This window comes from Vollenhovia emeryi, unplaced genomic scaffold, assembly GCF_000949405.1.
Source record: "Vollenhovia emeryi isolate VEMERY1.0 unplaced genomic scaffold, V.emery_V1.0 DF939159.1, whole genome shotgun sequence".
Lineage (NCBI taxonomy): Eukaryota > Metazoa > Arthropoda > Insecta > Hymenoptera > Formicidae > Vollenhovia > Vollenhovia emeryi.
In genome coordinates, this window is record NW_011967207.1 from 525,975 (window position 1) to 538,672 (window position 12,698).

General features: G+C 40.0%; 2 protein-coding genes across 3 annotated transcripts in view; one reads left to right on the top strand and one right to left on the bottom strand.

Annotated features, from left to right (window-relative positions):
• LOC105564889 (adenylyl cyclase-associated protein 1) overlaps nt 1-12,659 on the top strand; it is a 14,486-nt gene extending 1,827 nt beyond the window's left edge. The window contains exons 2-10 of the mRNA XM_012017651.1: nt 4-499; nt 1,487-1,702; nt 3,476-3,806; nt 3,892-4,176; nt 4,256-4,488; nt 4,564-4,739; nt 4,840-5,043; nt 11,209-11,352; nt 11,432-12,659. Of these exons, the coding sequence (XP_011873041.1) occupies nt 4-499; nt 1,487-1,702; nt 3,476-3,806; nt 3,892-4,176; nt 4,256-4,488; nt 4,564-4,739; nt 4,840-5,043; nt 11,209-11,352; nt 11,432-11,515 (2,169 nt within the window). The 3' untranslated portion in view covers nt 11,516-12,659. The remainder of the gene's footprint in view (nt 1-3; nt 500-1,486; nt 1,703-3,475; nt 3,807-3,891; nt 4,177-4,255; nt 4,489-4,563; nt 4,740-4,839; nt 5,044-11,208; nt 11,353-11,431) is intronic.
• LOC105564822 lies at nt 9,087-11,161 on the bottom strand. 2 transcript variants are annotated; one of them, XM_012017526.1, is made up of 5 exons: nt 10,945-11,161; nt 10,696-10,829; nt 10,217-10,497; nt 9,920-10,105; nt 9,103-9,529 (listed from the first exon to the last, which is right to left on the bottom strand). In XM_012017526.1, the coding sequence occupies exons 1-5, from the start codon at nt 10,958-10,960 to the stop codon at nt 9,175-9,177; spliced, it is 972 nt and encodes a 323-aa protein (XP_011872916.1). In that variant the 5' UTR covers nt 10,961-11,161; the 3' UTR covers nt 9,103-9,174. The 2 variants fall into 2 exon arrangements, with proteins under 2 accessions (XP_011872917.1, XP_011872916.1); XM_012017527.1 differs by lacking the exon at nt 10,945-11,161 and having other exon boundaries at nt 9,087-9,529; nt 10,217-10,490; nt 10,696-10,778.
• Nucleotides 12,660-12,698: the final 39 nt, after the last annotated feature.

Here is a 12,698-nt window from a genome sequence, read left to right on the forward strand (position 1 = left end):
AAGGATGTCTCGCTGGAGGATAATGATGCCTTGTTGGAGGATAAGGAAACCTCGCTAGAGGCTAAGGATGCCTCGTTGGAGGATAGGGATGCCTCGCTGGAGGACAAAGATGCCTCGCTGGAGGACAAAGATGTCTCGCGAGATTTCACCCTGGTACGCACCAATTCCGCGACGAGAAGCCCGTACTGTGGAACTCCGCAGAACGGAAGCGCTGACGTTGAGGAGAGCTCGAGTTCGACCTCGACGAAGGACACGGTTGAAGAAGCCGGCGAAGAAACCGGCGACCGAATCGTCCGTAAGGACGACAGCAATCTCGACGGCGTCGCCGAAGACGGAGGGGATTGGACGGAGGAGATTGACCCTGTTGTCGTTGGTCCCGTCAAAACGAATCTCTACGACGCATCGGGATATATAGAAAGGACGATCGATGACGGGCCGGAGGACGAGGGCGACGACTCGGTATTCGAGGGCGAAAACGATATCAAGAAGGCGCCACCAGGTATATTCGGGATCCCCTTAGGTTGCGATCCTCGTGAGTCCAGGTCACCGATTAGCTTGTACGATCAGCGCTACATATGGGTCATCGTTAATATCAGGATATTGTTTAATCATTTCACGTTTCGATGTTTGACATTAGTATTTTATCATTTCGCACTTGTAGAATTGCAACTTGCCGGGAATGGTGCATGAATTGAGCGGCGAGCTTCTTTATTAGAGACTTTCGTTCTGTATTATTGCGCGAACATTCCTCCATTTTTATTTGCAGTTATTTCACGAAACGCATCGTCACGTCTGAAAAATTACTAACTTTATCCACAGAGATTCCGCCTCTCCCTCCAATGAAGAATTTATTCAAGAGTTTATTCTATTTACTTTAAATTTAAATGTATATTAAACGTTGCAATACATTTAATCACGTTTATTTGGTATTTTCGTAATTTGAATTACTGAAATATTAATAATTGCGTTTCCACGCGCGTTAATACTTATTATAAAATTTATTTGGGGAAATACACGCTAAATAAAAATTATATACTATTCCCCGGTATTTTGTGCGCACGCAGGCACAATAAATATGAATAATTAAATATCAATATTGATACACGTTCCACTGAATTTGCAATTTCAAACATCGTTTCTGCAAAATAGCACAACGTTATTTTGATCGCTAAGTAAAATTGCGTGCTCGCAATTGGAAATAAAATGCGGCACATAAATCCTACTGTGTTTTGTACACCGAGCTGTTGGCGAACCGACCCATATTCTAGCGTTCGCGTCGTTCAGCAGAAAGAACATGCGATTTGTAACAATAAATCCGCGGGTGATCTGACACTTGTCGTTTTGTCAATCGTATAACGCACGGGCGCACTTAACTTAAACCCGATGGGCGGGGCAGAGAGCGGGCCACGTGCGGCCGTGAGACTCTTGGAGAACAAAATGCCTCTTGAAGAGTTAAAGCCCGACGTGTTGTCTGTCGTTTCCGCAGTTGCCACCTCGATCCCGCGCTGGCTGTCGGAGGAAGACGACGGCGAGTATGTCTCGGGTGGATGCAGCGGCATGCAGGAACCGCCGGCGACGCCCGTCGCCCGCGACGAGTTAGCTTTAAGGCGGCACAGATTCTTCTCCGATCTGTTGCAAGCCGCGCAGAACTCGACGGAGCACCGAGTGAGATTCGACCCGCTAGGACCGATGGTGCACACCGGTTAGGACTCGCTCAGAAACCTTCCAGCGGCCTTGCGTTCTTGGCCGCGTTCAGCGGTGAAGGCTGCTTTGCGACTGTTGTCAAATTTGCGAGTCTGATTGGAGTACGCTCTTAGATTCGGCCAAGATCAAGAGCACACGTCAGTCAGGGTCAAGATTTTTGCAGCAGTTGCAGGGCAGCCTTTTCTGCTGAACGCAGCCGTTCTTTTTAACGAGATGTTAGTTCTGGAGCTTGGGCGGCCCCAGCGCGTTACTCCACCCCGCGAAATCTCTCGCTGTGGTTTTGCAATCTCTCGTTTATATTAGCGTATGCGTTCATTTTATACAACCACTCGTGGAAAGCTACAAGCTGTAAGCGCAATGCCGTTATATACGCAAGATTGGCGACGACTGTTAAATAAGTATCATTAAATATATAGGCAAGCGAAAAATTGTTGATTCCCGGCCCCGATTACGCGCGCACGATTGTTCTGTTGTGTATTTCAAAATGATAAAAAACAGGAAGGAGATAAAAATTAATCTTATAATCCGCGGTATATGCAAAGCGATTACGGTATCGCTTTCGATTTCCGCGTAATTTCACATATCTTTAGGTATGACTGAGTCTCTTTGCGCTACGCGTAATATCATTGCGATTGTGTTACATTATGAATCATTTGCCGAGCGTATTTATGTGGATAGGACTATAACTCCACGATGTTGGCGGATCCGCTAATAATAGTCTGGAGTATTCTCGCGTCGGACGGAAAGTCATCTCATTTGAGGTGTCTTTCAGTTTCTTGCCAATTTTCGGAAAGTCTAGTAGCCGCATCGTCGCTCATAATAGGACAATTGCAATATTCTTCGGAATCTAGGTAACATTCTGACGAGAAAAAAGTAAAACGAACAAAATGTATGTATAGACTGCTTCTTAAGGAAGATCGTGATTGGCATAATTTATGCGAATTTCATTAGCGTGGTATTTGCGTTAGTAAATTTTCATCTACGACGCGCTATAGAACGAAACTTAACTTATTTTATATTTTTCCAAGAGAACATCTTTAAGGGATACATTTTATAATCGAAATCATTTTTATGGAAAGAGGAGATAACGTCGCGAGTGGCCTTCTCTTTTGCTTGATAATTTTATCGAAAATGTTTAATTTATTGTAAAGATAAAACGCCACGGTATGCATTTAAGTGTCGAGCAGACCGATTCAACGGTTTTGTTTAAAAAGTCGTGTTTTCTTAAAAAAAAAGTAGAGTCAAAATAGAATTCGTAGAAAATAGAATCTCGTAAATCGCAATTATCGATAACGACGGCGACTATTATTCGTTTATAATTAGGACTTAAATGCAATCCAGTACTATGTGTATTTTGTTATTATTATAATTTTCAAAGTTACGGTCGCGTTTTTCCAACAGACTGTGTGTATATATACATGCGCGTGTATGTTTAATATAAATAATTTTATCGATACATACCTATACACACTTACCTGTGTTTAACGCTATATAATTGATAATGTTATACTAACGTAACTATTTATAAGCGTATCCTATATTTAGCGTTCCAAGTACTCCGTGAAGCATTCCAAGCATCTGAGTTTTCCGGATGTTTCCGAGTGTGTTCCCTGTGGGATAAAGTTTACATTTCCTCTTTACGTTCGTCATTTGTTTATCAGTTTTATTTTATCACGATTTTTAAACACAAGCGAACGAACAATCCTTTTTTCCTATTGTCACAGTCCGTGTGTTCGAAGGTTTACACATTTTTTTGTAAAACAAATTGCAGGTTGCGAGACTACTGATAAAGAAGAGCACCTGGAAGAGCTGGTGAACCGATTGGAAAACGTAACGAGACGACTCGAGAACGTGCACTTTGTAGTTAAGACACAAGACACCGCTGTACAAACGAGCACACCTTCCCCGAAGAGGTCTGCGTCGTCAGGAAGTAATTTGTCTCCATCGCCGAAGCAGGAAACCGTTCCGGATCCACTTACAAACATGTCGCTCGCCGGATACCAGGATTTTCTAGCTGGGCCAGTCAAAGAGTATCTACAATTAAGTCAAAAGATCGGCGGCGATGTAGCCGCTCACAGTCAGCTTGTGGAGAAGGCTTTTCAGTAAGTGGCATTTTAATTGAAATCGAATAAGTAGATGCACGTATATATCGAATAAATTGTTACATATAATTGTAATTAATTTCAGGATTCAGCTTCAGTTTGTACAAATGGCGGCGAGCCGTTCCGCACCGACGAATCAGTCCGAACAAGTATCTTTATTTGCGCCTATGTCCATGCAGATACAACAGATTCAAGAGTTTCGCGAGAAGAATCGCGGATCTCCGTTCTTTAATCACCTGTCGGCAATTAGTGAAAGTATCCCAGCCTTGGGATGGGTCGCCGTGTCCCCTACGCCAGCTCCCTACGTAAAGGAAATGAATGACGCCGGTCAATTTTACACCAATCGCGTATTGAAAGATTGGAAAGAAAAGTAAGCTCTTCCTGAAGCCCATCATTTTTCTTCGTAATTTATCCGAAAGCGAGGCTAAAGCTGCTGCTCCTATTTATAGAAACAAAATACACATAGACTGGTGTAAAGCGTGGGTGCAAACATTGACCGACTTGCAACAGTACGTTCGTCAGCATCATACGACGGGTTTAGTGTGGGGAAAGGGTGGCTCACTTGCGGGTGTACCGCCCCCACCGCCACCCTCGATGCCGATTGGTGATATCCCACTTATGGTGAATGATGATAGAAGCGCCCTTTTTGCTCAGATTAATCGAGGAGAAGATATCACGAAAAGTAAATACGCTTCGTAGTTCTTTTGTAATCCATGCTGGGAGGCATTGTACGCGATATCCGATATTTGTATTGCAGGTTTAAAAAAAGTCACCTCAGATATGCAAACGCATAAAAATCCCGCCTTGAGATCCGGGCCCGCACCGTTTAAGGCACCGAACGTCAACGCGCTACCGATGAAAAATGTGTTGTCGGCGAGCGCGCCTATTGACAAGCCGCCCGTGTTTACTAGAGATGGCAAAAAATGGCTCGTGGTACGATAAGAGAATGAAAGAAAAATATTTAAATATGCATACTACTATACACGTTACATTATAATGTGTTATTATATTAAAAGTATGACATTTTTCACAGGAGTATCACAGGGGCGAGAACTTGGTAATCGATAACGCAGAGATGAATAATGTGGTTTATGTGTTTCGGTGCCAAGATAGCACACTTACTGTCAAAGGCAAAGTAAATTCCGTTGTTATGGATTCCTGCCGCAAATCGTCTGTCGTATTCGATTCCCTGGTGTCCAGTATTGAATTTGTCAATTGTCAAAGCGTACAAATGCAGGTATGTGTAAATACAATAGTTCCTTTTATTAGTGTGCACATTAGGCCACTTGTTCTTTAATGGCAACTAAGACTATTAGATATCGAAATCACGTTGATACGTAAAGCGTAGATAACATTGCCAGACGCCGATATAATAAATTGTGTTTTTTTTCTACGAAGAGAAATCATTCTTTCCGATACTTTTTAATTTTAGAATAAAAATCTTACAGATAATTTAGATTTTAGAAAGATCTTTCTATGTGTAACACAACATGCAAGTGTAAAAGAAGATTTATTTAGAAAAAATGCAGTCTTATATAAAAGAATCCGACAAATAAAAATATTAAAAATATTTACATGGATAAGACAAGTTATACGTCTCAGTTCATTCATTGTAAACTTGACGTTGATGTACATGTATCTGTAATGGAAGGTCTTGCCGTGACTTCCTTTTCTGTTTTTTCAACGGTGATACTCCATAATTTATTTTTATGTATTAACAAATCTGACGTGGGACTGATATTCTTCGTGTTTAGAATAAACAGATCCGCCGGGTATTTCTTTCGCAGGCCATCATTTGTCATAATAGAAATAACAACTAATTCTTTAGAAGCAATCCTTTCTATATGTTGTATTATGCTCGTATCTGATTTACTGTCACATATATCTCTCGTATCTGAATGATTCTTATCAGTTGCCAGGGATTCTACATTTTGATCACTAGGCAACACTCCCGAACTTTTCTGCTCACTATTTCTGCACATTATATTCTCAGGTCTATCCAATTTTTTATCGAGTGTGTCCTTTCCTGTATCTAATTTAGCTAAATTCGATGCAGTCTCCAAATGCTTGTTCATCGAAACGTTGTCACTTCGGGCAATTTCCTCGTCTGTCCTGTGAACTCTCGTACGAGTCTTTTCTACGCATAACATAGTCAATGGATTTCTCGTAGGACTTCTCGCCTGCGCTTGACATTCCATTCGGTGAGGCGATTCTAAGCGATTTCTTAAGATCGGTATGCAAGATTTGGTGGACACCCTTCGTGGCGATATGATAGACTTTGATTGAGTTGCGAGTCGCAACTTATTTTTTATACATTTGTTTTTATCGTTGAACAATTTCGCGTAGGGCTGATGTAACGCACCGCTGATGTATTCTACGGTATTATGGCGCATCAAAAATGAGTGTGATTTTTTTTGGTGCAAGACGGCTTTCAAGTCTTTTTTCCTACCAGCTACTAAAGATATGTCGCTTTTGGCTTTAATTTGTCGGGAATACGTCGGGCATGATTCCGTAACGGTATAACGTTCCATTCGCGGCGACAAATGTACGGTATTTACATCGTTTTTCGTTTTATCATGTTTGAATTTACTCGATGAAACACCGTCGTCGTTTAATGTTTTATTCTCTTTATCCGATGAGAAAGGTAGAAAAGAAGCACCGGGTTCAAAGATGAAATCGTTTTCTTTTAACATTGTTAAAGGAGACGGTGCTTTCGCGTTTGTCGAATAATCATGTTCCGATTTGTCAAGAATGAGACTTGAGTTAATAAGCGTCGTCAAATTAGAATATTCGTTATCTGATGGTAATTTACTTGGCTTCGCTGTATTTGCATCCGGGCCTTCATCGGCGGATATTTGTCGTTTAATAACACTTTGTTGTTTTTCTTTCTGCGCGTTCGACTTTGCATGCGAATGTTTCGACGTGTTCGACGTAGATTTGGCAGATGCATTATCCATTTTCACATCACTCATCATCTCCTCGTCGGTGAAATACGAATTACTATGGGAGATCGAGTTGCAATTAGATTTTGCCGGGTACTCATCGCGTGCTACGTGAATAACTTTTGTGTTGGCGTTTGCAACATTGAGTGGAAAATATGATATTGTTGATGGCTTACTTTCAGTGATCTGCGTCTGCCCACTACGTTTATCGAAATTCATATTTACGTCAACTGTCGTTCCTTTATCTATTTTATCATTTTCCACATTTCGCATAAGTTCTTCACAGCGAGGCGTGAAGAAATTCGTTATATCGTGTGTAGATTTTGAGTCGCTTTCGTGAGAATATGTTAGAAGAGACAGCTCAGCCTCTTCCCTTTCTAGTTTTGTAGTTGCTTCTAATTGTCGCGTCTCGTTGGAGAATTTATTCTTAATAGGAGTAAGCGCGAACATTCCTGGGTTTCTCTTTAAGTACATGTCGGAGGAGCATTTCAAGACATCATCTGTTTCCTGTTTGTATTCCTGTATGGAATTCGGCCATTCGTGTGTTAAAAAATCTGAGGAATTTTTTGAAGAATTAATGACTTGTTCGGTGCTGTTACAGCTAGACGGTCCAGCCGATCGATTATATATTACTACATGACTCGCTTCATCCGAACATCGAAAAGTATTGCTTTTGCCCTGACATTGAAGCGCCCTACGTGCCTTGAAAATTGCTGTATTTTGGCTTTGGAGAAAAGTGTCCATGTAATCTCTGATATTTTTAACGCGCTCCAATATGAGATCTTCGAGTTTCAGCATCGCCGGCGGACGTTTATCGATTACAATATTACCGATATCGGAGGCTACATTTTTTTTCTCTGTAAAATTTTCTTTTACACGAGCCTGAATGTCCCGTAGGATGGTTTTCGTTTGCGTCGGTCTCTCATTCATGTTGATCTCACCTTGGCCCTTCACACTGACTGGTATCGTTATAGAGATAACTTTTTCATAAATCGGAGGCGCCAACGCAACGTTATTCTCAATCTCAGTATTATTGTGAACCGCGAGATCGGTAATGCTAAAATATTCCGAAGACGTTTTGGGAACATAATCCTGGCTCTTCGCGTCTCGTTTGTCGTCGCGACGCGCCAATGTATTTACCTTGTTCAAAGATCGAGGAAGTACGTCGCGCCGTTGTTTCATTTCCAGACAAATGTAACGTTGATTAATTTTGTCACGAGGATTACTGATAGCTGGCGCTTCTTCTTTGATGTCTATTATCATTGGGGGAAAATTATTGTTCGACACCGGCGGAAATTCATCCGCGATATCGCCCTGCTTTACATCACTCGGATACCTCTTTCTCGACAGTAAGGCGTTCTTGAAGTGCAAAGCCTGTTGTAGCAACAGTGCTGTCGATTTGTCTTCCCTGCTGTTAGGCATTTTATTTCGACTGCTGTTTTGGGTTATTGTCACATTCTCTTCCTCTTTATCGAATTCGTCGCTCAAGTTTTCAGCAGCGAATCTTCTCTTTAACGATGCCTTATTTTGGGTTTGAGTACTCTTATTTTCAGGTGACAAGATATAGAACATTCTTTCCGATATTGTCTCGGATATGCCATCTCGAGCATTAAATAGGGCGTCTGTTTCCGCATCTTTGTTAGCCTCGGGATTCGATTCTAACTCGTGGTTACTACTGCGATCTAAGGTGTTCCGTTCCCACGCGCTTCTCTCGCATTCATCTTCGTAATCCTCCGATGTCGCGTTGCGGAAACACAAATGCGATTCGGTTGTCACAAAGGCTGGAAGTTTGCTCCCAACTGACGCCCGTATATTATGCCGACTAAATCCTTTGGAACAGGTATTCCGCAACGTAACACTTTTACTAGAACGCTGATACGTTTTCGACGAGCGTGATGAATATTCGGCTAAGGAAGATAAACTACCCTCTGAGCGATTTAGCTCGAAATATTCGCTCGATATATCCACGATCGGGAATGTCACAGATGAGTCCGCTTCATCGACCCGCCCTACCGATTCCTGCCTTTCTGGAAGCTGACTCGTGTCTTGATATGTTTGCAACACGTTATGCAAACTCCGAAGTCTTCTTCTGACCTCGTGCAAAGTTTCTCGGCAGGGTTGCGCATTGTGCGTCGTTCGCTTTATTGGAACAATTGAGACGAAATCTCTCGAGGGTTCACGATTGTTTGAAACTACAACGTCGTTAGATGCGTTCGCTTCATCCGAACAATACGTCTCTGTGGTACCTTTTGCCGTATTGTCTTTTATCCGTTTCACGCATTTCATCTCGTTCGTTTCCTCTTTTTTCGCTGCTGCGGGAGCACCGTAGGACGTCTCTCTTTTCTCTATCGCAGGCGAGACTGTCTAAAACGTAACGAATTTATGATTACAATTTTGCTTATCGATTTGAGTTAAATTAACGGCGACTAGGTTACTCGTTTTGCTGCGTGCGTGGCTTTCAAAGATACTTCGCTCATTTCTGACGAATAATTCGATGAACGCAAACGTTTATCGTTGTATTGCAATTCCTTGAGAAATGATTTGCATTTAGAGACGGTATCTGTGAATTCCTGGCATGGATTGTATCTAACGTTCGTCGCACATGCAACGCTTTGTGTCAACGGACGAATTATTCTTGAAGATTGATGATTAATCACGTTCGGATCTAACGGTATCAGCTGCACGTTTCGTTCTTGTAACGTGAAATCTTTGCTTTTCGTGCGACCATTTTCCTTTGTCCTCGCATTTTGCGAGTATGTACCTGGCCTCTGTGAATATATGCTAACGAAATAAGCTAAATTCAGTGATTGCGTTGTCTCAAAGGTTTTGCGCTTTCTCTGAACTTTCACTAGCACATTACAGACCGAGATAAAATCTACAATAATTGACATAATATTATGTTAATATGATTTTCTTAGTCTTGGGAAGCATTTCCGAGTAAGAATATTAATAGTTTTCTATTAATGCTTGAAGAAAGACGAATTGGAGGTAAGAAAGGGAACCACTGAGAGAAAGTGCAAAATATTTCCGATAGTTATTTTGTTTAGCTGTATAAAAGATGCACTAGCGCCATTAAATGAAATAAATAATAAGTAAATAATTGGATAAAAAAAAAATTAATAGGAAAACTTAATCGTGAAATTGAGAATAATGCATTTCCACTTTTCGTACTTCACAGATTGATCACTGGTAGATTTCAAAGATTCAGTGCTACTGCAGGCTATTGATAATTCACGATGTTTGACATGTTGTCGATCACATTCTTGTCTTTTGTCGTCAAAACGATTCTTCAGTTTTGTTTTGGATGAACGAAGCGCGTTCGAATAAGAAGCACATATACTGTTCTCCGATGAGGGACTAAAACGAAGCATTATGTGAACATAAATGTAAATTAAAATCTGTAGTATTTTATAATTGACTCATTGAAGGTTGGTTAACAATTTAATGTCTTAGCTTTTCTCTATGTACCTTAGCAGCACGTGCTTCAGCCAATTTTTTCGGTCACCCGGATTAGATAAAGTCAACCTGATCTTCCGCAACTTTGGATTCATATTACAGATTTGATGTGGCAGTGGCCACGTCCCATATTGCATTTTATACGTTAAAACATTAATTTTCAATTCCAGATCCTGAATTTTATATCCGACTTTATTTAGTATTCGTTTGTTAAGCACAGAATTCTGCGTGTGCATATTTTTGCAATATTTTATACGGATAAGCATCGTGGAAGTGATGGCTATTGCTAAAACCTTCAAATATTAAAAAACGAAGTATAATCGAGGGTTATTCTTAAGCCTAATAATTTGGCGATCCGAAAAATTCTGAATTTTGTGAATGCAAAATTAACTTGTAGGTTTCAAATATTTTATTCTGTGATAGAAATCTTTAACAAAATTGTTCGAAGCAACTACTAATACTGCGTGAAATATATGTGTGTAATTATGTACCCATATAATTCCTTCTTTCGCTAAATAATCAACGACATCAGACACGACCTCGCTCCATAAATAATTTGCTACCGCGATTACACATTCCTTCCAACTTGTCTCACATGTTACCGCCACAGTTTCGAAATTTCCACCTGAAACATTTCCATTCGTTCGAATTTGGAAAATAATTAGGTCATTTCGACATACACTATTTGTGTATAATCTACTAGCATGACAGCGTTAGGAATAGAAAGCAAATTTCCTTACCAACTTTCCACGGCATTTTTATGTACGAAATGTTGGTTGGAGTGATATTTTAATACAGATGAAATTGTGCGTGTGAAATTCGAAGAACTGTCAGACTCCTAACATCTTCCACTACCGATACATGTTCAGGTTCACCGTTTGCAAGCAAGACCGCGCACTTACGCACTGGCAATTGTTATCGAAATGCACTCTGAATATATTGCCAGTCTGTGTAATGATATGAACTTTGCCCTGTGACAATCTTCATGCACTTTTTTTTTACAGGTTCTTGGAAAAGTACCCACAATTTCTATTGACAAAACGGACGGTTGTCAGATGTATTTAAGTGCGGAATCCCTGGGTGTTGAACTCATCACCAGCAAATCTAGCGAAATGAACGTCATGGTGCCCAAACCCAATGGAGATTATGTAAGTTACCATTCGATTCGCAGATCAATTCGCGACCTTGCCATTTTTCACAGCTCTATATATTCATATTACGTTGCAGAGCGAATATCCGGTACCGGAGCAATTTAAGACTACTATTAGCAAGAACGGTCTTAGTACTATGGCCGTCGATTCCCTTGGTTAAAAGCACGAGGAATTTATTTATATGCATAGCCTACGCATCTTCTTAACAATATAATTAAAGGTATGATCGTCAAAGATATTATCAATTTATTAATATTATTATTATTATTATTATTTATTATCTTCTGCGAATAATGTGCGGAGGTAAAGAAAATAACAGGTTCAGTACTGTATATCTCGCTTGTGTGTAACGGATTGGCTCCGATCATATATATCACTATGTTCCTGAACGTGTAATAAGTTGTACACATCAACGAGATGCATTCGGTAATTAGCAGTGAAAATGTATTCATTAAAGTCATTTGAGACTTTCTGTACTATTTGAGAATCTTTTAATTGTCAAAATGTCAGGCTAACATGAATCACATTGAATTGGATATCTTGAATCAAGATAATTGACTTTTGCCAAAGTCCTTTAATTGTAATATATCTAGCGGAGTTTGTGGATTATCGCGGAATTTTCCTTTTCTGTGGATAGATATTTGTATATTTTATGGTCGAAAGTAAGAGGACATAATGATGATGTTAAACATAGTATGGACAAAAAGTTTGATCGTCTTCGAGTCGCTCTTTTATACATTTACACCATTTTTTATCGTACGAGAAGTTTTGCTCAAACCTGTCGCCACACAGAACTTGCTGGTACACCGAATGAAATGAACATTGTACATGTACAGCTATCAGGAACCAGATATACTAGGCCTCTGAGCATAACTCCCAAATGGTGTCGGATACCATCGTCAGTAGTTCGATATGCTTTGCCTCTAAACTTACTCTGTCGAGTTCAGTATTATGTGACATTTGCAAATGGGATATCAGTAATTGAGAACTGGAATAGAAGTTAACAGTGTGACATTTAACGAGAGTACGCTAACACTAATGTTACTTAAGTAAAATCACTTGAGTAAAGTGCTAAATGATGACATTGTAATGAACAACAGCGACGTCATAAGGAATTGTTCGTATCGCACAATTTGTAATAAATACATAATTATTTCATCTATTTTTAATCTAATAACAGTATTGTAAAATTATTTACAAAAGCTTTTATTTAAATGTCAATACGTACGATATGTTTACTATTTCTTGTGGATATAATTTCTGGTGATGAATCTGACTAATAAAGCTAATAAAGTGAAGTTGTATATCATTTGTTGCATCGTTGTTGTATTGTATAATTATCT